Source organism: Pseudoliparis swirei, chromosome 22, assembly GCF_029220125.1.
Source record: "Pseudoliparis swirei isolate HS2019 ecotype Mariana Trench chromosome 22, NWPU_hadal_v1, whole genome shotgun sequence".
Classification (NCBI taxonomy): domain Eukaryota; kingdom Metazoa; phylum Chordata; class Actinopteri; order Perciformes; family Liparidae; genus Pseudoliparis; species Pseudoliparis swirei.
Genome location: NC_079409.1, coordinates 5,132,237 through 5,158,956, shown reverse-complemented (window position 1 = coordinate 5,158,956; position 26,720 = coordinate 5,132,237). Strand labels below are relative to the sequence as shown.

General features: G+C 45.8%; 1 protein-coding gene across 1 annotated transcript in view; it reads right to left on the bottom strand.

Annotated features, from left to right (window-relative positions):
• The window catches only part of LOC130213217 (raftlin-like), an 86,892-nt gene that overhangs the window by 2,746 nt on the left and 57,426 nt on the right, over positions 1-26,720 (bottom strand). Inside the window, exons 6-8 of the mRNA XM_056444694.1 lie at positions 20,486-20,689; positions 14,032-14,150; positions 1,912-2,015 (exon numbers count right to left, since the gene is read on the bottom strand). Coding sequence (XP_056300669.1) covers positions 1,912-2,015; positions 14,032-14,150; positions 20,486-20,689 — 427 coding nt within the window. The remainder of the gene's footprint in view (positions 1-1,911; positions 2,016-14,031; positions 14,151-20,485; positions 20,690-26,720) is intronic.

Here is a 26,720-nt window from a genome sequence, read left to right as displayed (position 1 = left end):
TTCTTATTTAGACTTAAAGTATATGAGCAATTGTCATAAATAAGACTATTAGGCAATAATAAGACTATTAGACAGTAGTCTACAGATGAAGTTTTTTTGGTGGATTTTTTAAACAAAATCAGACAATTATATTACATTCTATTCTTATTTCTTTGTGGTTATTTACTGTTCAATTTTTTTTAACAAATATTAAAAATTATAAATTATTTTTGTTCTATTTTGTGTGTGTGTCCTATAGTAGGCCTACAGGCAGTACAGATAGGACACACACAACAAAGAACAAAAACAAAATTCTATTAAATTATCATAATTCTTAGAGGACATTATGGGGCATTTTCTGCCCCTCTCGTTATATAAGGGCCAACATTATACTTCTTCGGGGCAGTTTGGCCCTTTGCCCCGGTGCGTTTCCGACGCTGACTCAGATTTCTATTTCCACAAACCCCTCTCCATAACATCTACGTTGATCTCCATTTCGTCTGCGGCAGATTTAGACTCCTGCGGCGATGAGCGACCTCGCCCGCTCCTCGCCGGTTCCCTCGTCGTCGTCCTCTTGTTCCACGGGGTTAATGTGGAGAAAGATTCACATCCAGCGGACAGCTAACGGCTCCAGAATGTAATCACCGTGCGCGTTAATTGAACGCGGGTAACGGGAAAGCGTTGCTCCGAGACGACTGCATGAGTTAACGCCGCGCGGAGAAGCTAAGCACCAGCTAGCGGCTGAGATCCCGACACTTACACCCCCCCCCCTCCTCCTCCAGATGAAGTGCAAGTCTGGGAACCCTCAGAAACCCCCCCAAAAACGCACATTTGCAAATGTTGCCGTAAGAAACCCAACAACACACTCAAAGTGTAATGAGTATTCGCTAATCTGATGTACATCATCAACCATTGTTTCGGTGGCGCACAACGCTTTGAGAAACGAGCTCCGTCTTGTAGCGTATCTAGGCCGACTGATTAATTATCTCTCTCTCAAAGCACACAACTGGGGGGGGGGGGCAAAACAAAGCATGAACACAGAGAGGTAATTAATCAGCAATGGCGGTGGGAGCCGAGCACTGATGGAAATACCGCGTGTGCAATCCATCAGCAGCACGCCGCGGCGGGACGTTGAATTATAGCTTATTTTGAATTAACTTTGTAAAATATTTGAATGAAAAAAATAATTAAATGACTTTTAATGGTTCTTATGAATTCCTTTTAATAGTATGTATCACTTACTTTTAATGTGCTGTATAATTTTTTTTGTTTTTTGTTTTTGTGTGGAAACCTTTAGATTTTCCACCCAGCAACAAAACTAAAAGATGACACTGGAGATATTTTTCCATTTTTATTCCAAGAATAAAATTGAGTTTTTTCTTTTGTCAACCCCGCAGTGACAAAGAGCTTTTACTAAATAATAATAGAATACTTCATTGTTCATCTTGAGAAAAACTCCCAAATCTCTCATTATTGGATGAACAAAAGTCTTAAAGCCCGACAGTCAAAGCACTTTTGGGATGATGTGTGTTTTTTAAATGATTGAGGAGCAGTAGATGTTCTACTGGAGTAAAACATCGGGCTATTTATTCAAATGTCTCGCTGCATACGATTTTATTTCATTATATTACATTTTATTTTAATTATTTTAAAATCCTATTTCCCTGTATCTATTTTTTAATTTATTTTTATAATTATATTTTTTTACAACGTAATCTTCTAAATTAGTTAAACATATAAAATGCAAAGTCGCCGTGTGAGCGCCCCCGTTAAGGTCAGAGCAGACCACATGCATCATCAGTGGAGCAGCTAATTGGTTCAGCTGTGTGTTCTGAATACATATCAGCAGCTGCAGTGCCCCCTGGCTGCCAACAGGGGTCGCTGCAGTGCCCAGGTGGCCTCACGTCCCCTTTCATGGCCAGGTGAGGTTACCTGTTGGTCTTGATGACCGGAGTGGGCAGCACACAGGTGAGCCTCCACCCGTACGTGGCCAGCGACTGGAGCAGAGGAACGTAATCGGCCTTCACCTGCAAACCCTGCGGAGGAAACGAGACGTCCGTTACGGCCTCAATCAGCCCAAACAACCTGAACACACACACACACACACACACTCACTCACTCACTCGTGGCTCTGATTGCAGCCGTGAAGCATTCAGGTACCGAGACGCAATCAGGCGTCGTCGGGGTCGCCCATTCAAATCTCGGTGAGCCGATCGACCCCTCGTCTCTGGCGCGTGACGCTTCGAGGCCGTGAAGGTGTGCCGGAGAGGTAAGGTAAGCGGAGACGGTTGCCGTGAGTCGGCACGGCAACCGTCTCGGCTCCCGGAGCAAATGGACGGCTCCCGTGGAAGTGTGTTCACGTTGCGGTGAACATTTAAACTCGACAGCACCGAGCTGTTGTCTCAGCGACAAACACAAACATGTCTGTGTGATCGTTTTGCACACACACACACACACACACACACACACACATGGTTTGCCATTCTCGTCATGTTGGGTGGGCCACCTGCCGAAAATGCGAAACCGCAACGCGTGTCATTTGAGATTGCTGAAAACCAACAACACAGCATATGCAGACGCACACACACACACACACACACACACTACTGGCTCCATGTTCTCCAATAGGGCGCCTGAAGTTCTGGACAAAATAGATCAAAAGACAAGAATAAAACAAAACTCTCAGTGTTCTGCAAAACCGGACATAAAGTTTGTTTTGTTTTGTTGAGGCGACAGATAATCACAGTCTTCATCACACGTATGAAGCAGAACTAGTGGTGAGTTCTTCACGGCGGATGAAGGAAATGATAACCGTTTCCACGGAGTAAAGCCACCGAGATAAGCCCCGCCCCCTTTAAGGCGGGACTGAAGCGAATCGCGCGAAAAAGCCACAAATGGGTCGAGCGAGTGAACTCACGCTTCGCTGTTCTCAGGCAGAAGCTGCAGGTCGACTGGAGGGTTCAGGGCGACACGACAAACACCCGGACATCGTCTTTCTTTAACCCCCCCCCCCCCCATCACAGGCCCGGCGAGGCGGACATAACACGCCACGCTTCTGTTCCAGCACCAGCTCTGGATGTGGCTGTAATCCTGCAGCCAGCTGGCGTGTCAACAGGTTTGCAGACACAGTGACGATGGAGCACATTCCTTTTAAAAAAAAAGAAAGATTAGAAAGGCCATCGGGTTGCTGGTCCTGACGGAGCGTTGTCACAGCAACAGGAAACGCTGCATCCACCGTGTGTTTTTCAAAGCGCTGCCATATTTGTGCTTTTTGCTCACGTTAACGTGCGGTAATGAGTTCTGTTATATTTGTGCTTACGCATCGTCTTCTGGTCCACGATGAGGTCATCGCTGACCTGGCTGACATGGAGCTGAGGGTCTGTTATCTTGCGTCTGATTTAATTTGTTTTTTTGTGTGCATATTCTGACCCTGTGGCATCGATGACATGCATTAGGAATGACCTTTTAAATTTATTTTTTGTTTGTTTACTCGTCGGCTTTATATGGATGTTGATGTCGGCCAGTTGTCAATTAGTGATGACATTTATGGGCGAGAGTGGAATTTTAAATAAATATCTGATGGACTGCCCTGAGACACATTTACAGGGCTCAGAATTGTTTAAAAAACTTGTTTTAATTCATCCAATACTTTGTTTTACGCCTGTGCAAAAGTGATACAGCTACAAATATTAAGACTGGCCTAAAACATTTTTTTTCAGAAAGACATTTATCACTTAGTTGACTTTTATGACTTCAAATATTCCTTTATTATAATTGTTTTAACTATGTACTGGCTATGTGGCACTCTGGGGTCCTTGGATGAAGAGTGCCTCATAAATCCATTATTATTTTATTATTAGCTAAATAATAAAAACATTTTACGTGGTCTGCCATTGTCTGTTTTTTATTTTGTATTTAAAAATTTAAAAATCTAATTTTTTCAAACTATTTTTATATTTTTATCTTACCATTCTAATTTGTTTTGCCTTGACTCTCTGTAGAGCACTTTGTAAACTTTACTTTAAAGGTGCTATATAAACAAAGTGATTATTATTATTATTATTATTATTGAGTCAGGACCAAAGTCGTCGGTACATTTGAATGTTTTTAAACTGACAACTGATTCTGAGACGGATCATCAGTCAAATCATCAGCTTTAAAAAAAGCACCGTCTCTAATTCCATTATTTTATAAAGAGAGAAGGGCCCTGGAGGCCCCGGAGGCCCCGCGTGACCGGGGAGCCCACACTTCTTCCCGCTGTCTCTGTTTCCTGTTTTGTTGAATTAGGTAAGAAACCAGATGTTTTTTTTTTTTTTTTTAGCTGATCCAATTCTCTTCGCCGTAACCTAGTTTTGGTGAAGAGAGGAACACGAGATGAAGAGACGCCAGTTTCTGTGTCACGTTGACCTCAATTCAGACTTCAATCCACCTCAGATGGTTAACTTTAGCTCATCGATGTGTTCCATTGCATTATTATTCTATTACTCATGTATTCTACTGCGGTAACTCAACTACATGCTGTGTTCGCTGGTCACATGATGCATCTGGGAGTCCTGCGACTCCCCGAGATTTACAAAGAAGAGGGGAACAAGTCTGCTTTGTTGACTTTTTCTATAACCTTTTTTGGGGAAAAATAGATGCATTCAGTTATATTTGAGCTCTTTTGGCCTCGTAAATTTATTTAACCTTTTAAACGGCTGTATCTCTGCAACCCACTAGGGCTATTTTAATAATCGTTATATTTTTATCTTTAAAAAAATGTTTTGGACTGATTCTTGTAGACCAGGCTCTGTTGTTTAATTTGATGTGCAACATTAATATATTTGCTTGTTTTTAATAGCTATAAAGACCCCAGGGTGCAGGGGAGTCAAACTTAATTTCACTGTGGGCCACATCAGCATCATGGCCGCTCTCTTAAACTGAAACACTGTATAAACTACTCCAACATATTGTTAAATAACTCTATTTGCATTTGATTGTTGATTTGAGTGTAGCAATATTGTACATAAGAACTTAAATACATTTAATTTGAAACCTTCAAAATAAAAGCACAGGATATATTTCATACATTTCTTTAAGAAAAGGTGATCATGTGTTTTTCAAGCCGTCGGGGGCCACATCAAATGACGTGGTGGGCCGGATTCGGCCCGCGGGCCTTGTGTTTTGACACCTGTGCCCTAGGGGGTCTACGGTTTTCAAAAGGTTAAATGAAACCATGTTTGACATGTTCTCTTTGGTGCACTGCTTGTAACTCGTAGGTAAACTCGACATTACTTCTGGGCACAGCATTCAACCATCTTATCGTAAAATAAATGTAATCTTTATCTGAAAATGACCCGTCAGTTTTGGAAATGCAGCCTCATATCTCCCTGTGAAGTGCAGTGGAGGAGAAGTATAACGTAACCGTCAGGTAGATGTACTCAGTACATTTTGTTCCATCAGGTTGTTTCTGATGCACCTGGTGAACAACCACACCACCTGCAAACCAGAACCTCCGCCTGCAGCCTCCGGATCCATCAGCATCACCGCCAGCCGTCTCTCACTTACCGGACCGGTGCAAATGACTCTGGTCCTATGGAGGTCACCTCTCCTCTCACCTCCGTCACCACGGATGGAGAGGCGGATGGAGAGGTGTGTAAAGAATACACTGTACACACAGAGCAATGGAGGAGCCATCTGGCACCGAAAATGGTTCTTCAGAGGGATGCCGTAGAAGAACCATTTATGGTTCCACAAAGAACCTTTCAAACCAGGGTTCTTTAAAGAACCATTTCCTTAAAGAGTTCTTCAAAGAACCAATGAAGGTGTCTCAAATAACCTTAAAAACATGGTTCTTTAAGGCACCTATTCTGGTTCCACATCTAACCTTTCAAACCCGGGTTCTTTAAAGAACCATTTCCTTAAATAGTTCTTCATAGAACCTATAAAGGTGTCAATAAGAACTTTCAACAAATGGTTCTTTAAGGCACCATATTTGGTTCCACAAAGAACCTTTCAACCCAGGGTTCTTTAGAGAACCATTTCCTTAAAGAGTTCTTCAAAGAACCTATAAAGGTGTCTCAAATAACCTTAAAAACATTGTTCTTTAAGGCACCTATTCTGGTTCCACATAGAACCTTTCAAACCAGGGTTCTTTAAAGAACCATTTCCTTAAAGAGTTCTTCAAAGAACCTATAAAGGTGTCTCAAAGAACCTTTTCCTAAATGTTCTTCAGTAGGTGATGGCTCTTCGTAAAAAGCCTTTTAAAAAACCATTTAAGAACCATTATTTTTCTGCGCGTACGTTATGATTAATGCACCGGGCTTGATGTTAGAGAGGGGGGGGGGGGGGGACGACTAATCTGCATCCTGCGTTCTTTGGAGAGTAAACCCAGAGGAAGACACAATACCTTTTTGTGTGAACCTGGTTTTCACCAGATCTGCGTGACAGAACACACACACACACACACACACACACACACACACTCATGTGAATTCATACATGTAAACATACATATGAGGTGTCCTTGTCTGTGTCCTAAAGTATTTCTTCAAAGCGTCCTCCCCGTCTCACCGGTTCTGTGATGTGGGCCCTAATCCCCCCATTTCTTTAGTTTTTCCCCGAGTGTGTGAAGCGCTGCTCTTCAAAGCCGCCGTTGCAAGTGCATTCTGGGTATGAGCAGTAACAATGTCGGCGCTGTTAAGCTCCTTTCGCTTTTGCTTTGCCTTTGGACTGCTATTTTCTTAAATTTGAAATACACTGATATTGACTTTCAGGATGTTTCTTTGTGTCAGAAGTACACACACACACACAGACTTGAACTTGCAGACCCATGAGGACCTGACTAGGAGGTGTCACGTGGGGACACCATTTTCAAAAACACCTCTCTAAACTCTCTTTTGGGTTTCGGGTTGTCGGGATCAAGGAGTGAGCCGGCCTGCCGCCGTCGTCACAGCGCGGCGCTCCAAGTGGCTCACAGAAATTTTTTTACTTCCTGACTCTCACGCTCGGATATCTAAAACCTCGTCGACCTTTTAGATCCTCCGGCCGTCTGAAGTCGGAGAGAAAACTGTTATTCGAGCTGTAAATTATTTCCGCGAACGCCCAAAGTCGTAAAACAACAGTTCTATTTCTTTATGTTCTAGCTAGACTAATAATACCCATAAACACAGCTTGTCTGGAGGCACCGGGGGAGCGGCTGAGATATCCGTCTCGCTATCTACCTGCTCCTCGCATTGTTCTAAGTTTTGCATAAAAGCACTGCAATCATTTTCTTGCAGGTTTTGTTTTTAATACATATATATATATATATATATATATATTACAGTGAATATATATTCAGTAGCAGAACTAAGCTGCATCTCTAGTAGTGTTATAAACACCAATGCCAGTGGAAAAAGGATTATTTGAAAGAATTGCTAACAAAAAGAACCCCTCCCCCTCCCCCCAAAAACGCCTCAGTGGCCTTACGGGATCATTTCTGTTTTACGGGCTCTGCGGTCGGGAGGTCTGCGCCGCTCCTGAAAATGGAGGTGAATTGACTTTTGTTTGTGCACGAAGATCTTGTGCTCAGATGGATACCACGGGGCGGACATTTTAAAGGGCGATGCTTTTCAGACCAACAGTGGCTGTACATTATTTTTTAAACTTCTTTTATCCCTGATTCTCCTCCTGGGGGGGGGGGGGGGGGGGGGCACCTCGCCACGACGACATGTCAGAGTCAATTGACCGGTTGTAGGGACTACACGTGTTGGATAATGTGCTCGGTGGCTTTGGAGGAGCTTTGTCCAGTCTGAGAAAGCGTGAGTTGCAGCCTACTGCTGCCTATAACTCCGGTCTTGTATCCGGCAACATGGACGAGTACAAGGCAGCGGTCTATGGACTGAGGAGGGCGGTGAAGAAAGCCAAGAGGAAGTACCGAGACAGAGTGGAATCACAGATGGAGCAGCGCGACACCAGGCGCCTATGGCAGGGGCTACGGACTATCACAGACTACCAGAGCAGACCCCGCGCTATGGTGAGTGCCGACGCATCCCTAGCGGACGACCTGAACTCATTTTATGCACGGTTTGAGGCTAGCAACAACAGCGCTAGCTCGCCGGCTAACAACAACACCGTTAGCGTAGCCGAGGTGAGTTCTACCGCTGGGGATGAACACACACTCTCTGTGACCGAGCACAGTGTGAGGAGGGCTCTGTTGAGGGTGAACACCAGGAAAGCTGCAGGTCCAGATGGCATATCTGGGCGAGTACTGAAGACCTGTGCTAATCAGCTAGCTCCAGTGTTCACCACAATATTCAACCTCTCCTGGCTGAGTCCGTGGTCCCCGCCTGCTTCAAGAGATCCACTATTGTCCCTGTGCTCAAGAATGCTTCTCCAGTATGTATGAATGACTACCGACCGTGGCCCTCACCTCGGTGGTCATGAAATGCTTTGAGAGGCTGATAAAGGACTACATCTGCGCCTTCCTCCCTTCCTCCATGGACCCGCTGCAGTTTGCTTATCGCCCAAACAGATCCACAGATGATGCTGTCTCCCAGGTACTGCACACCACACTCTCTCATCTGGACAGCCAGAGGGGGCTATGTGAGACTGCTGTTCATTGATTATAGTTCAGCTTTCAACACCATAGTCCCTCCAGACTGGCCGGCAAGCTGATTGAGCTGGGACTGAACACCCCCTGTGTGCTTGGATCCTGGACTTCCTGACCGCCAGGCCACAGGTGGTCAGGGTGGGCAGACACACCTCCAAATCCCTCACCCTGAACACAGGATCCCCAGGGTTGCGTCCTCAGCCCCTACTGTACTCCCTGTACACACATGACTGTGTGGCCAGGTTCAGCTCAACACCATCATCAAGTTTGCGGATGACACAGTGGTGGTGGGCCTGATCTCCGACAACGACGAGAAGGCCTACCTGGAGGAAGTTGCTGATCTGTCACTCTGGTGCCAGGACAACAGCCTCATCATGAATGTCACCAAAACTAAGGAGCTGATTGTGGACTTTAGGAGGGTACAACAACAGAGGACGTACTCACCACTGGGGATTAACGGGACTACTGTGGAGAGGGTGAGCGGGTATAAATACCTGGGAGTCCACATCACCGAGGATCTGACATGGTCAACGAACACAGACACTCTGGTGAGAAAGGCAAGGCAGCGCCTCTACCACCTCAGGCAGCTGAGGAAATTTAAAGTTTCCCAGAGGATCCTTCAGTCCTTCTACTCTGGTGCTGTAGAGAGCGTCCTGACGGGAAGCATCACAGCCTGGTTTGGCAACTGCTCCGCTCAGGACAGGAAGGCTCTGCAGAGAGTAGTCCGTTCGGCTGAACGCACTATTGGAACTACACTCCCCACCCTGCAGGACTTGTACACCAGGAGGTGCAGAACCAGAGCCGGCAGGATCATGAAGGATCCTCACCACCCCAACAACAGACTGTTTCAGCTGCTGCGGTCAGGCAGGCGCCTCCGTAGTCACGCTGCAAGAACAGAGAGACTGAGACGGAGTTTCTTTCCTCAGGCCATCAGGATTGTGAACTCCGACCTCACCAGGACCCCCACATAGACCCACACAACTGCCCCTCTTAGGCACATACACACACACACACACACACACACACACACACACACACACACACACACTTACTGTAAATATTGTGTTGTTTTTTATTGTAAATAGTGTGTACTTGTTGCCCTTGCACATTCCTGCTGAGCATTGCCACTTTCATTTCACTGCACACCCTGTGTGTGTATGTGACAAATAAAACATCTTGAATCTTGAATCTTGAGTTGTATGTTTAAAAAAATAAATAAATAGATAATGTGGACCTAAAGAGTCAGAGCGGATGTGAGGAAAGATACGGAGAAGACCGACAGTTCTTCCAGTCACCTGCCGACTGTCTACATCAGGGCAGTCAAACTTAATTTCACCGTGGGCCACATCAGCATCATGGCCGCCCTCTTAAAGGGCCGGTGTAACTGAAGCGCTGTATGAACTACTCCCGAACATAATGTTAAATAACTCGATTTGCATTTGATTATTGTTTATTTGAGTGTAGCAATATTGTACATAAGAAAAGGTCTCTAACATTAAAACATCCATTTAATTTGAAACCTTCAAAATAAAAGCACAGGATATTTCTTTTGAATTTGAAAGAAAAGGCGATCATGTCTTTTCAAGCCATCAGGGGTCACATAAAATGACGTCGTGGGCCTCGTGTTTGACACCTGTGATCTACAGTATAATTATTAATATAGTATTGTAATTGTAATAGTAGAAGTAATGCTTTAACTCCTATAATAACACTGTCAGACATAGATAGAAATGGCCTCAACAGGACCATATCGTCCTCTTTGCCGCACACATCCTTCTTCCTCGCGTGTGATTCTGGCACCGGCACTACCCACAATGCAACTTGAGCCCAGCGTTCCGCTCGTAGCGGGTATTGTAGCTTCGAGCGGAGACGAGCAGCGTTCTCAAGAGGTCTGCTGAAATCAAACAGGTTCTTTGAAGCTCCCGGCGCTGCACAACCCGGGGAGGCGACGCTCTTTACGGCCGCGCCGTCAGATCAGATGCAAATATTCTACGTCTCGTAAACGGTTCCCTGACAGAAGCATGTGTTAGATGTATTTCAAAACCTTTATATATAATACCGCTCGTTGCACAGCACACTGTTCCCTCCCAAAGTGGACAATGGTGCTTTTGAACAACATATATAAGGAAAGTATAATAAGAAGCGTCTCAGAAACATCAGACCACGCAGGTGAAAATCAGTTCATCCCTCAATAAAACACCACACAGACATGTTTGTGTGGTGCTTTTCTTTTGAAGGATGAACTGATTTTCACCGCCAAACCAAAACAACAATAAAAGGCCTCCGACGTCAGCTAGGGTCGGTCTATATATTTCTTGCTGTTGCTTCTTCAGAACTCCGTGAGATGAAAGAGTCCTCAATGGATTCTCCCTCTGGATGCGAAAGCTGGTCCTAATTGGAGAATTAATAACTCGATGAGTTATTAATTTTGAGCTCTTTGACCCCCACCGTGTGGTTCCCATTGACGTCGTTGTCACGTTGGGGCGACCGCTGCATCGTCTTCAGATGTTTTCAGAACAGATGTCGAAAATCGGTGTTGTTTTTGCTGTTAGAGAATGTCTGACATCTCTGAAGCACTGGTTTTTGTTCATGCTGGAGGTCTGAGAGTCAGTCGCTTGTCATTTTGTGCGTTTTATTGTGTTTGTGCGTTTTCTTTCTTCAGTCTTTGTATCGTCAGTTTATTGTCTGTTTTTTTTCTTTAATTTCTCTCTGTAATTTATTTTATTTGTCAGATTTTTCGGATGTTTTTCCCCCACATTTTTTTTCGCTTTTTATCATTGTACACAAAAAAACACATTTTGATAAAACTAAACTCTAAATTACCTGATAAGATAAATGTATTTTTGTAATTATTAGTTTTATGGCGACATTGTCAGCTCTCTATTGTTCTACTTATTGATTCTCTATAATCGACCATTGCCTTCAGGCCCTTAGATACTGTCGCGAGGAAGCTTCACAGAAGGAAACATGGAGAAGCCTTTTAGCTGCACTGTGTCAGATTAGCTCCAGGAAGGAAGGATATATTTATCGTGATAAACTTTTCCTCGGGTACCTTTGCCCGTTGGGAAGCCAGACATCATAAATATCAAAATAAATGACGCCGTAAGTTGATTAGGGCCCACACAGTCTTAAAGAGATAAGAAACAAAGGAATTAAATCATGCCGGTTCACCAGACGCCGACACCGACCCCTCGCGGTGCCGGAGGCCCCGGGTCGTACTGCCGGGCCCGCTGCAGGGAAGCGGAGGCAGGCCAGAACCAGAACCTTAACCATGAAGAGGACTGAAAACGGGGCCGACTGTCGGACCCTGCTGCAGGAAAATAAGGTTTTCTAAAGGGACTCTGGCGCTCGGAGACACTACCGCGTTTGTCCACAGGGGGCGCCAACGTCAACACACATTTCTGGAAAAAAATGTCATTCACTTAACGACAATATCAATGATTGCTTCCTCTTCTCTTCCTACATCCGACCACCTTTCAGACTTCTGCATGAATAAAACGCTCTTAGGGGGAAAAACCAGACGACGGTATATAAAGATTTTTTTTTAAAACTCGCAATCAATATTCCGTCTGATTTTTCATTGTAATTATCTCGACACTGAAACAATAACGAGCTGTGAGGATACTTTGCATATCAATTCCAGGCGGTTGTGACAGTGAATGGTGATGATGTGGAGCCCCGATCGGCCTCCGTGAAAGAGTGGGCCGTCAATCGGATTTGGCGTGGTGCAGATTGCTCGGGTGAAGCTGTTTTTTTGTATTTTTTATCAAGTCCCAGTGGAAGACTTGATTGGATCTCCTGAACGCTGGCTGCGGGTTCACCGTCGTTCACTGTTGACGTTTCTGAGGAGGCCTTGAAACCCATTAAGCCGTAACAGTATTACCATTCGTCTCAGAGGAGGGGACGGACCGCAGGACTCTTTTCTTCTATTTTATTGGCACACGAGGCCATCAGCGCCGGGCCGGACCATCACAGAGCCACATTTTTTTTTTTAAAGGACAAAAAGTCTCCTTTCACACTTGGACGGCCGGCGGCCAGGAAAATAAAAAAATAAAAAATTTGTCTAAATTCAATTACAGCGATAGCATCGGCAAACACACACAGACACACACACACACAGGACCAAACGCATGCACAAACATGGACACACACACACATGCGCAATGAAAGGCAATGAAAATGGCCGCAAACCCTGCAACTCCAGACAGAAATCAATTTCCAACTTGGAACTTGGAGCCGAGGACGGACGGTAATCGGTGGGCAGATAAGAGCTTGTTGGCTCCCCGATAAGAGAAGCGACCGCAACATGTCCCATGAATTGAGATGTGACAGATTTGCCTTTGGGGTTGTTGAGGGAAGGGAAGGGGGGGGGGGGGGGGCTGAAAGGCCCGGATATCTGAGTGACAGCTGATTTCAATGCAAAAGGTCCAAACTTTTTTCGGAGCATTTTTTTGAATATTTTTTACGGATAACGTTTGGCGACCGAAGTGCAAGACAGACACGGGACTATCGTCCGGGAGGTGTCTGCGAATCTGATTACATCTAATAATGGGTCATAAAGTATCACTAAAGAAATGTCTTGGTGACTTGAAAGTTTCTTTTCGGCATTTATTTTGCGGTTGCTTAGTAACTCTCTCCCTTACGTATAGCCTCCTGATGTCTAGATGTTCACAGACTCCCGAGAGGCTGCAGACGGTACTGCGGCTAAACCGTCTTGTATTTATCGCCAGTGACCCTCAAAAAAAAGATGAGTTTCTGTAATGCAGCCTGGCTGCAGTATCCAAAATGAGCGTTCTTCTAGTGCAGCGGTGTGAGTTCTGCAGAGCGTTCCCCCGTCACCGATAACATCCATCCCACTTCATTGTCTATGGAGCGCTTCCAGGCCAGAGTTGTTCACGTTTACTCATATTTTTGACTTAAAATGTAAGGATTCTGAAATGGGTGTTCCCTAAGAAGAAAAACACGACACTAAAAGAAGTCGGAGTAAGGTGAGGCCACAGAGTCTCAGGAGGGATACACACCGTATATTCTTTTTTTAAGAGATATTGCCTCATTTCTGTGTTTCGATGCGGCGCCCGTTGGAGTTCGTCTCGGGTTGCGATGCGGTGACTCCGAAGGCTTATTACGGTTTATGATTCACGTGATTTAAAAAAGCCCTTATGCCTCACATGAAAAGCATCTGAAGCCCTCGCGTTCCCTCCGTCCTCTCATTTAGGTTTCTATCTGTAATTCGCAACAGCTTTATAAAAAAAAATATTAAAAAATAACACATGTTGATTTCATGTATATGTGGTGGGACACAAACTGTGGTTACGCCACACTTACACCCCCCTCCCCCTACCTTGAAACTGAACATTGGCATTTGACCTAAATCCCTAAAGTGTATAATCGCCCTGTGATGTCACGCGGATGTGTAATTCCTAACATGACAACCTCTTTTTAAGAGAAGAGAAGCACCAGAAGAAGAAGAATCCACTCACGTTGATGATGGTCCACTGCTCCACCACGATGGCGTCGTACGCCGGGGTCGGCGCGTTCGGCTCGCCCTCGCTCGCCTCCTGGAAGATGAAGACGCTTTCCACCGACTTAGGCAGCATGTCTGCAGAGGAGGAGAAGGAGGAAAGAAAATCGAAAAGCGTGAAGAGAGTATTTACCGGACGGAGCGTGGCGGCTGCTTTTCTTTCGGCCCTGCAGGCCGGAGGAAATGGAACGATATCACTCAGACACGAGAGCCTTTATTACACCGCCGGTGGTCGCGGCCGTTAGCGTGAGCAATGTGCTCTCGTACATTATGCAGGGGGAGAGCGTGAAAGGAAGGAGCAGGTATTCCCCTTCTGGGGGGTTTAAAAAAAGAAAAGGAAAAAGTAGAAGAGACATGATGCGCTCGTGGTTTTTTTTTTTTTCTTCTTCCGGGGGACCTGCAGAGCTTAAAAAACAACAAGGTGGATGCACCTGCTGACGGGGGGGGAGGTCCAGAGGGTCACATCAGAGCCACCTCTTAAAAAAAATGCAAAGAATTGAATGAAAAAAAAAAAAGATGGACCGATTCTTTATATTTTAGCGCTGGCAAAATGTGGCCACTGATTTAATGAAGTCAGCCCGTGAGGCGTTAGAGCATGAACCCTTTTGTGAAGCGTGAATAATTCACCATGAATGAAGCGAGCCGCATAAAGACACGGCGATGTTTCGAGGCGGCGTGCCGCTGACCAGACGGGTTTTATAAGCGCCTTCTCCTGTTGGAGGCTAACAATCGCGGGATTGGCACCCGAGAAGGAAACGTCGCTCCCCCCCCCCCCTCTAACGTCTCTTGTTATTCATTTGATGCACACACACACATACACGCACACACACACACACACACACACACACGCACACATACACACACACACGCACACGGACACAGCACCACGGTCCGGTCTTCCCGGGCCGGCGTGAGTGCTTTCTCATTACTCCCACACCATTTACACACTAATGCAGTTTGCTAGGGGCCCGGGCCCCAACACCACACACTCCACATTTCATTACCGGACCCTAATAGTAGGGGGATGAGAGGCTGCTGGAGGAAGAGGAGAAGGAGGGAGGGAGCAAGACAGTATAGGATAGATGGAGCGGAGGGATGACAGCCCCCCCTCCCCCCTCCCCCTCCCTGAAAACCCATTTAGTACTGCATGGCGCACGCTCAATTGAAGACATCTCTCAGGCTTCTACCCTCTCAAATAAAGACATTGTTGCTGTTCACCCCATCCACCTCTTTCCCCCCCCCCCCCCTCTCTTCCTCTCCACTCCACTCCTCCTTTCCCCCCCCCTCCCCCGGTCCAACGCTTCTCCGTCTCATCCGTCACCCCTGGCATGTAATTGGAAGGAAGATGTTAGCGTCGGTTCCCCCGCCGGCTCGCTCCACTCGGGGTTCTCCGGAGGGAGGGCGCGCCCGTCTCTGGTGATGATGCAGACGGAGGCTGAGGGGATGGAGTAGGGGGGGGGGGGGGGTGGATGAGACGGTTGCCGGTTGCCAAGGGGGTGGGGGGGGGCGTCGAGTCCGTCTGGGGAATGCACACCGGTTGCGTGCACGGCGAGGAGACATTACCTCGCGCCTGTTGACTGAGAGCCGGCGGGCCGACTGAGAACGAGTTGTTTATCCAAAAGAAACACCCTCAGTGAAACTGCCCCCCCCCCCCCCCCCCCCCACACACACACACACACGCGCTCAAGGTCGCAGGGTGAGACACTCGGACACACTGAAAGAACTGAGGCCTGACAGCATCGGGACTGAGGGACGCGGAGGGCAGACGGACGGGGGGAGTCGGATCGCCGTGGCGACAGCAAAGTGACGCGTGGCAGCTGAAATCAGCCCCCGCGTGACGGACCGGGGGGGCACGCCCACGCACACACAGAGACTTCCAGTGTGTAGTAGTGTATGTGTGTGTGTGTGTGTGTGTGTGTGTGTGGACTGGTGTGAATGCAGACGTGGGGTCTTTGGCTGCACACGGCTCGTGAGCTTGGACGCGGTTTGTTTCCTCGTAGTCTCGGACGCGCTCGCCAACCTGCTGCCGTGTGCGTGGACTCGCAGCGCTCAGTGTTTCTGGAGGAGGAGACGGGCAGAGCCAGCGGACAGGAAGTCGATCCCTGGAAGCCTCAGAATGAGTTCCGAGTCCAGCTCCGGGCTGCAGCTCACGATTATCTTCATAAACGTCCTCGATTTAGAAAATATCAGAAAAACGGCGAGAAAAGTTGACTTCAGAATGTCCAGGAAGCTCGAGCTTCCTGGACATTCTGAAGTCAACTTTTCGTCCGATTATCCCGTTTGAAGAAGCTAAAACCATCAAGTGTCCACCGGGTTTGATTGAAAATAGTCTTTTTACGATGAATGGATCTTCAGAATCAACGTGATCAGTTTGCCGTCCATCAGCTGAAGTTCCAAGGAGATAAAACCTTTTAAAAAAGAAACCAGCGCTCCAGATTGAACCTGCTCATCCGTCATCCGACATCTGTTTATGACCCACAATCAAAAACTAGTTTGTCCACCTCAGAGCACCAGGTAGTACTTTATTTCTCTACTATCCAACAAAAAAAAGGAAGAAAGATAGATGGATTCACCGCCACTCTGAAACACGCTCCGAAGCAATATCGGGTGTTTTGACAGATGTCCGACAAATGTGGAGGTGCAGGAGTCCGAGGAGGCCGATCGGTGAGCTCAGACTGGGTCCTCAAATACTCTCAAACCCACCTGAGCCCCCCTTCGGAGTACGAGAAGCAAGGATGATAAAATATGACATTTTTTTGACCTTATCCTTAATCGGAGCAGACTGGGCTTAACTGAGGGGGGAGGGGCTTAAAGAGACGGCTGCTGAACTAAAGTGTTTCAGACGGAGAGCGAGTGAATCAAGGTGTATCCAGAGTGACAGGAAATATAAAAAGGTGTTTCTGAACATGAAAGCGTGGAGACATATTGTCGTAGAAATCCCAAACGGTGAACCTGGAGATGAGCTCGACGCTCAGCGGGCGATCTGGCGCCAACGTCTCGTGGATCATCGCCAATGCTGTCAAAAAAAACAAAAAAACCCTCTGTTGGGCTTGTGCCCGCAGAGGGACTCGGTGATATGGACCGTCACAGTGCTCATGACAATCTCAATAAATAAATAAATAAATGCCCGTGTCCTGTGAGAGCTCACATTTAGAAGCCCACATTTAGAAGCCATGTGGATGGATGCATGCGGGCATGCTGCATACGTGTGTGTGTGTGTGTGTGTGTGTGTGTGCCACAGTCTGTATGCATCTTTAATGCGCGCCTTATTCCACACTGCTCTCCCTGTGGCTCGGGCGAGGTCTCCTCCTCTCGGCAAACAATCCCGCCACGCCAGACAGGACTCACACAAAGACTCACGTGAATACAAACAATGCCCGCCCCCCCCCCGCGCCCGAACACTTTCTCATCCGCCGTTACCATGGAAACCCATCTTTAGAAGGAGCGCGGGGACCAAGCTCGGTGCGATTCCTTTGCGTACGTGAGCGTCCCTCTGGACCGCGCCACAGACGGCGCTGGGTTTTAAAAAAAAAGAAGAAAAGGTCAGAGACGGACCGCAGGGACACGCGCAGCAAAGTTTTTGCAACATATTTTCTTGTTGAACATATTGCTGGGAGGAAAGGGGGGGGGGGGGGGGGACCAGAACCAGGACTGAGAGGAGCAGCTGCTGTGGAAGGAGAGGTTTTCTAAAGGGACATGCAGAGGCCGGCCAATCAACACATTACAGTTCCTCGTAGTGACAAAGTAACTTTTATCAGTTTCATGGGATTTTTAACTCTACAAATGTATTTTAGGTTTTTAAAAAGTCTTTTAAAATAGTGAATACATCTTCTAAATCCTGCGTATTCTACCAAATCAGTCACGGTGAAAGCCTAAAGACGAGTGAGATGGAGTTATGTAGCATCGTCGCTGAGGAGTCGCCTTCTTGGCTCCAATTATATCTGCAGCAAAGTCAGTGGACAATCTGTCCGGGGGAAGTATTGCTATCCATAAACTAGTGAGAGCAACACATCTTCCTCCTGGAGAAATCAATGTTAGTCCAACAGGATAAAAACAACAACAACAACAACAACAACAACAACAACAACAACAAAGGCCCCCTGAAGGTCATTCTTTGTGAACACACTCACACAATTGCTCTCATTAGACGTTGAAAGCGCGCTGGTTTGCTCTGAATCTCAAAAAAGGGCGTCGCCGTGTTCCCGGTCACTCATTGGCTGTCAGTCCGTGCGTTTTGTTGTTGTTGCCGTGATCCAGAGTTTTTGTGTCTTATTTTGAAGTCCCTGTCTCTCGTGTCCTCTGTTTCTCTGCACTTCCTGTCCCTGAGATCGTCTGCCCTGTTCCTGATGGTTTCCTCCTGTGTGATAAGCCCCGCCCTCATCGTGTCCACCTGTGTAATCAGTCTGAGTCGACCTCTTGTTCTGCGTCGGTTCGTCTCTAAATGTTTGCCGAGTAAAGACCGTGGGTTTTTTAATCCCACCACCTCGTCTCGAAGTCTTCTTTTGAGTCCTAAAATCTGAATAACACACTTCATTACTCTATTCTCGGGACCTGAAATATGCAGGGAGGCACTAATTTGTTATCAGGTTAATTATCTGTGTTTCAGAGTTGCTGAGGCGTTGACTTTCTCCAGATTTATGAATTATGACTCTTATTTACTCTTTTGGATGGCGGATTTTCTCCAGCGTCAAAGCCGGGGTTTGAAGGAAGAGGAAAACCCCAACAGGAAATGGTTTAAAGAAGGTTACGAAGACGGCTCCGTGAACTTCCATCCTCCATAATTGGGAAGAAACCATATCAGAGTGTCAGCTCCCCTTAAAACCTCCAGATGTCCCGGCGTTTTTTCTTTATCATGTCCCGAGTTTTGAGAAATATCTGTAAAATAAGAGTTTTTCACAAATATTAATATTATAATACTTATTTCTCCGCGCTTGCTTCTGGACACGCTCCAAGAGCACCCCTCTGGTCACGCTCAGAGGAAATGCAGATATAAAACATCATATCAGGACGGATATGGAAGTACAATAGCTGGCAAAGAATGTATCGCAGCCGGCAGCCTGACAAAAACCTTTTTTTAATTTGAGCTTTAAAAGGTATCTGACCATCTATAATTAAATTACACCCGTGCAATTCTGTGTTTTGTGATTACTAGTTTAATTATAACCTTTTCAAATAAACTATACATTAGATAACCAGGTTTTTTTGGAGACAAAGCATCATTTTTTTTGGTCCCATGGTGTTGAAAGGTGTGCCGGGCTCTGAAATAATTGTCCCCCATCCTGATAAAAATGTACGTCGACCTACTTTTCCGAATTTAGAGTGCTCACATTTTGCGAAATAGTGCAGACGGGGAACAAGAGGAGTGAAGCATCCGTGGAAGATGTTAAGCAACTTCTGAAGCCTCGCGTTGGACTGCAACTCCTTATTATCAGGCTGCTCTAATAAGTTTCTTAAGTCAACTCCTTATTATCAGGCTGCTCTAATGAGTCTCTTAAGTCAACTCCTTATTATCAGGCTGCTCTAATAAGTCTCTTAAGTCAACTCCATATTATCAGGCTGCTCTAATGAGTCTCTTAAGTCAACTCCTTATTATCAGGCTGCTCTAATAAGTCTCTTAAGTCAACTCCTTATTAACAGGCTGCTCTAATAAGTCTCTTAAGTCAACTCCTTATTATCAGGCTGCTCTAATAAGTCTCTTTAGTCAACTCCTTATTATCAGGCTGCTCTAATAAGTCTCTTTAGTCAACTCCTTATTATCAGGCTGCTCTAATAAGTCTCTTAAGTCAACTCCTTATTATCAGGCTGCTCTAATGAGTCTCTTAAGTCAACTCCTTATTATCAGGCTGCTCTAATAAGTTCTCACTAACACTAAGAAAAGAGATCACATCACTCCTGCATTAGCTGCTCTGCACTGGCTCCCCGTAACATCAAGAATCACAAAAAATCGATGATTCAGGACATTTAATGTGCTTCGATATCGTATGTTTACATTCACGACGACTCATTTCAATCGATGTCTTCTAAAATCACTTTAAACTAAAATGTACTGAAGGAGACATTTGTATTTAACATTATTCTCCTCACCTACAAAGCCTTGATTGGTGACGCTCCATCATATCGTACGGAGCTTGTAGTACCATATTGCCCCACTAGAGGGCTGCCTCAGTAAATGCGGGGCTACTTGTGGTTCCCTTGATGCCCGAAACAACAGCAAAGTGTAATAGTAACGCTTCCTGCTGCCGGACGGTGACTTCCTGCGTCCCAGGCGGGTAGAGATCCTTCGTAACGCGCCAACAGGAAGTCAAACTGTCCCTCGCATTAAATTCTGGCTGCAGGATCAAACAACTTCTTTAAGTGCGTGAGTCACAACGTGTGGTTCTGAACATCCTCTGCCGGGGTCCGTGGTGACTCACCGTTCCCGTTGCCCAGGTGGAAGTATCCGTCGACCAGGGAGGCGCCGTTGTTGAAGTGCTGAGTCATGTGATCCAGCCAGTTGGCCTCCACGCCTTTGACCCCCTCGTCGCAGTCCTGGACCCTCAGCGGCACCTTGATGGTGTAGTACTTCGCCTGGCCCTCTCGCGTCGGCGGGCGGTTGTACAGAGCCAAGAGTTCGGCGCCTGAAGGGAACAAAGAAGGAGAAAAACAACAACGCCGTTTAATTAACTCCACGTGGGTTGTGATCAGGGGAGCAGGTTTACAGATTATTTAGGGGGGCATTATTCTCCCCAATAACTGAAATCCAGGAGTATTTATAAATAAATTGGGGCACTTTTTGAAACTTGTGAAATAACATTTAAATTAGAAATAACGTTCAAAAATAATAAATATACTTATTTAGGCTTTCAGGATATGAGCAAGTGTCATAAAATGGCAATAATAAGAATATGAGGCAATAATAAGACTATTAGGCAATAATAAGACTATTATACAAGAATAAGACTATAAGACAGTATAGTCTACAGATTCAAAGTGTTTTCTTAGATTTTATGAAAAAACAAACAAAAAACATAAATCAGACTTTTTTATTTTTATTTATTTGTGGTTATTTATTGTTATTACATTTTTTAAACAGCTCTTAACAATCATAACTTATTTCTTCCTTAATTACATTTTTTATTTATTTTAGTTTTTGTGTACAATACAGGCAATACATGGAAAACACAAAAAAAGAACAAAAACAAAATTATCATAATTATTAGAGGGCATTCTGGAGCATCTGTTGCCCCTCTAGTGACATCAGGGGCCACTTTATATTTCTTGGGGGCCGTTTTGCCCGTTGCCCCGGCGTGTTTCCGACGCAGGTTGTGTCGATACAGATGGAGCCTCCCCTGGAAGTCCCTTTTTTTTTTTTTACCGCATGATCATCGAACCGCCGCCGCTTGGCCACAACCCAGAATGCAATCTGGCTCCGTCTTGCAGGAGCACTTTTCCTCTCCGGCTGCCAGAGGTTTGAAGGAATGGCCGATAATCGGTTGGCAGGGAGACAGCGGTGCTTTGAAACGTACAACTTTGGTGGCGATGCAGATGACTATTTGCAGTATTTCATTAAGACTTAAAAGAGTAATTTTTTTCGGGGGGGGCTTACTTTTCGCACTGTGTGCGATGTGGCAACAACCAATTGGAAGGACATTTATTTCCTCTGAGATGAGGAAGCTGGGCCAACGTGGCGACGCTCAACGAAGCTTCATGGCCGGAGAACAAGTTGGCCACCGCGTTCCTCCAATTAACCGTTTGTGTGCTTTCCAATCAGTTAGATTTGAGTATGTCTGGTTAATAGTGTCTCTCTGCAGGAGACCCCCTTGACGGACACGTGAGACCCTCTGAAAGCCTCAATTGCAACATGTGTGTGTTTCTTTTCTTTTTTTAAGCGTACTAACGGCGGTTTGCGTTTTTTAATCTACAAAACATTCATTCACAATGATGAGACCACGAGACTCATTTATTGCGAGTGTTGGAAACAATGATCCGGCGTAAATTACGCAGCCGCAACACGTTTGTGGACCCAATCGGACCCTCTTTAAAAAATGTGGGGGGAATTTCGCACACAGAATCGGGTATTAATCCACTTTAAGAACAAATATATAAGTAGTAGCTGAGACCCTCCGAACAAATTCGAACTTGACATTTTATTGTGATGTTTCAACCCTTTTTAATTCGGTCGCTCCGACGCCTCATAAGTATGCGGATGGGTTCACGTTGGCGTCATCGCCGTAAGCCCCGGAGCGTCTCCGATGATACAATAAATATGTGAAAACTGTTCTTTTAATTAAAAGGACTTTTTTTCTTCGTATAATGTTGAAGGTATTTAAATTGCACCCTGAAGCGGTTTTTACGTCAATTTCTGTGGCACAGATTTGTATTCAAGATACTGAAACACGAACCCTCAATATCACGAGCACAACCCCACCTGACAGGTGCAAAATAGACAGAAAAATGAAAAAGTAAGACGAGATTAGATTTGTGTTGCCCCGAGCTGGACTCACAAAGACGGGTGGAAATCTTTTTCACGGTTGCTGCCTCCTTTTATTTATTTTTTCCCCACTTTTTTCATCCAACAACAAACGTGAAGTGAATCAAAAGCAATTCGATCACATTCGAAATACAAGTCTCCTCATTTTCATGCTTTTCCAGGAGTGATGTAACCGCCTGCTGACGCGGGACTGGAAAGGGGCCGTTCCATTGTAACCGAGTTAATTCGTAGTACAACCTTGAATAATAAAATAAAAGCTCTCCAGCTCGCTGTTTACATCAAGCAGAAATATACATAATGTAGCGGGCAGGGAAACGGGGAGAACAGGGAAACGGGGGGAAATGGGGGGAAACAGGGAGAAATGGGGGGAAACGGGGAAAACGGGGAAACGGGAGAACGGGAACGGGGAAACGGGAGAAATGGGGAAACGGGGAAATGGGAGAACAGGGAAACGGGGGGAACCGGGGGGAACGGGGGAAACGGGGGGAACGGGGGGAAACGGGGAGAAACGGGGGAAACGGGGCTCCTCGCTCGTACTGCATCGAATCAAAGTGGAAACACTTGTATTTGTTGTGATGTGAGGTGAAATATTGTCTCTTGAAAAAAATGAGACACAAAACCATGAGATGAGAGCCGGTTTCACTCTGGCACTTGGAAATCAACTCCGGTCACATTTTCCCCTCTTTTTTCTTTTCGAATGCAAATGTCCGACTGTCAATCCACAAGTGAGCCAGATGGACGGGCAGAATGTGCAGCGCTGCCACACACACACACACACACACACACACACACACACACACACACACACACACACACACACACACACACACACACACACACACACACACACACACACACTGTGACGTGTGTGTCGATGGCGGGGGAGTCGTGGCTCAGTCACGTTGCCCGTCCCCCCGCCAGGCGCTCACCAGGAAGTCGGTGAATCATCCAGACCGCGTAGTCTGGCGACAGCCGGACGACGGACTACGACGTTATGTCGTTTGAGAATCTTGACAAAAGTTGAATCACGAGGAAAAAATCCAGCCGCTCTCCGCCCGCCGGCTCACGGTCAACTAGACTGGTTTATAGTCAACTAGACTGGTTTATGGTCAACTAGACTGGTTTATAATCAACTAGACTGGTTTATGGTCAACTAGACTGGTTTATAGTCAACTAGACTGGTTTATGGTCAACTAGACTGGTTTATAGTCAACTAGACTGGTTTAAAGTCAACTAGACTGGTTTATAGTCAACTAGACTGGTTTATAGTCAACTAGACTGGTTTATGGTCAACTAGACTGGTTTATAGTCAACTAGACTGGTTTAAAGTCAACTAGACTGGTTTATGGTCAACTAGACTGGTTTATAGTCAACTAGACTGGTTTATAGTCAACTAGACTGGTTTATGGTCAACTAGACTGGTTTATAGTCAACTAGACTGGTTTATGGTCAACTAGACTGGTTTATAGTCAACTAGACTGGTTTAAAGTCAACTAGACTGGTTTATGGTCAACTAGACTGGTTTATAGTCAACTAGACTGGTTTATGGTCAACTAGACTGGTTTATAGTCAACTAGACTGGTTTATGGTCAACTAGACTGATTTATAGTCACAGAGACTGGTTTATAGTCACGTAGACTGGTTCACGGTCATGTAAACTGGTTTATAGTCACATAGTCACCACCTCTTCTTCCACCTTCCTCTCTCCTCCTTCTTCCCGCTCCTTCCTCTTCCTCCTCCTCCCTCTTCCTCCCACTCCTCCTCCCTCCTCCTTCTTCTTCCCTCCTGGAGGCCTCCTCCACACACGTCACTTTAACATGCACTTTAAAGGGTACCTGTAGTGCAAAACAACAACGTGCTACATCCATTCGGCGCATCAAATAAATCATATTTACCCCGCCGCTATTGTCAACAAGTCACGCATAGCCCGAGGATTTACATTTCTTTGTCAACATTCCGAGTCCGTGGGCGCAGCCATTTTGCTAGTTATTTACTCCAGCTCAAAGCTAACTATGACGTAGAGTCGTTGAAAGGAATTCAGCCAATCCGGAGCCACTTCTACACGCGTTGCTTCTTGGGATAGATCGGTGGCCTCAAGAATTACACAATCTATATCAGGGTGCTCAATACCTCGATCGCGGCGACCTGCCAGTCGATCGCAGCGTAGTATTGGTAGATCGCATGACATAAAAACAAATTGGCCCGCCCCCCTGTCACTTTCTCTATAGCGCCACATTACAGCAGAAGCACGTCATTTCTGTCTCTACGTGTTGCGTTGACAGTCCTCTGCCCGCCGTCTCGCGCGCTGGAGCTCCCGACACCGGTTTGCGCGCATCGGGACGGACGGAGCAAAGAAAAAGTCACTAGCACCCCGAACATGTCGGCCGAACATTGCATCAATGAAAGACATCTCCAGCGCTGGCTTATGCGCGATGTAGCTATCAAGCTCACTCTTTTGTGTGAAGCAGATGAGGTCTAATGACACTATATCAGGGCTCTCAAGTCTCACGCATTGAGCGTGAGACTCACGCATTTCGGTCTTATCTCACGCACTCCCGCCACACATCTAATTCCTCACGCTGAAAAAACCTCTCGGCTATTTAATGCTTGAATGCAGGGGTGCTCAATACGCCGATCGATTGTTGAGTAGAAATAGTCACTGTCACTAGCACCCGTCGACAACTCTTTTCGGCTCAATGCCGGCGCAACAGTCAGCTGTATCGGGTGCTGATGGAAATCTCACGCTTGCCTGTCTTCAAAACTTGAGAGCCCTGCTATATCATCGGACATAAGTTCGTGCTCTTTACAACAAATGCACTCTATGTCTGTTTTCTGTGGCACACATTTCCCACAACTGCACCAAACGTCCGCCGACTTGCGTGCACGGTCCGCACGGTGAAGCATCTGGACCGCGGTCCTTCGCATCAACTTCATCAGAATCATCGCTATCATCGCTGTCACAATTCACTAAATGGGGATAGTCTGCTTTTAAAGGTTCAAACAAGTATCCAGTTGCTGAATCAGACAATCTTTCATCGTCCATATTATCAATCTCTCAGCATTTGTTTGCGAGCGCTCGACGTTGTTTACATTGGTTTCTGAACACATCCGCTGTGGCTGGCTGTCGATCTATCAACGATCTGACGTCACACCACCCGCGACATATTCAAGCTCCAGTGCAATGTCGCATGTCGGAGTTGAGGACTTTGAACAGCCTAAACTACGTATTGTTATTGAATACTGGACCGTCAGTGCATGAATAACCTTTAGAAACACATTATCTTTTGATCTGGCTACATATTGTTTTGCACTACAGGTACCCTTTAACTTGAGGCCTCCTCCACACACATGCCACTTTATTTACATGCACTTTAACTTAATCACACGCCACGCGTAACATACACTTTTAACTAAAACACACCACTTGAAGCACACACCCAAACACTTTCACATTATTTGTTGTCTTTCTGTCGTGTTGATTGTTGTTTGTTTGTCATGTCCAAATGTTGCACCTTCCGCCAAAAAAAATTCCTCGTTTGTGTAAACATTCCTGGCAATAAAACTGTTTCTGATTCTGATTCTGATTCTGATTCTGATAGACTGGTTCACGGCGTCCCAGCTAACGTTTTTACGTCTTTTAAATGTGCACAATGAGTTGATGCGTCGCTCCAGTTGTGTCCCAGTGTGTGTGTTATTGTGTGTGTTCGTGGTGTAGTGAGACACACGGCAACGCCAAATAACGGCCACAGCGCTCACCGTGCTGCTCCGCCTCCGTTGCTCTCACATTATTGGATGTTTTCTGTATCCAAGCTGAGTTTCCCGTGTATTATATTCCATTATTGTCTAATAACGCTGTGATTACGGCACCAGGGCACCGAGTGGCTAACTTTCTAAATCTGATGTGCTCAGAAAATACTTTTCCGCGTGTGTAAACATCTTTTTAGCTGAGCTGTGTTCACAGGCGATATTATTAAATACTGGAGCTGCTACTGCACAACAGAGCAGGGGGTCGTACCCAAATATCTGGGAGCAATTTTATATTCATACATAGGCATAAAATCGGTCCTGCTGGTATCCATCACTGTGGACTGCAGGATGCTAATATACAAATATATATATTTATATATATACTGTACATATATAAATATATATGTTTTTTTTAGACATATATATATAAA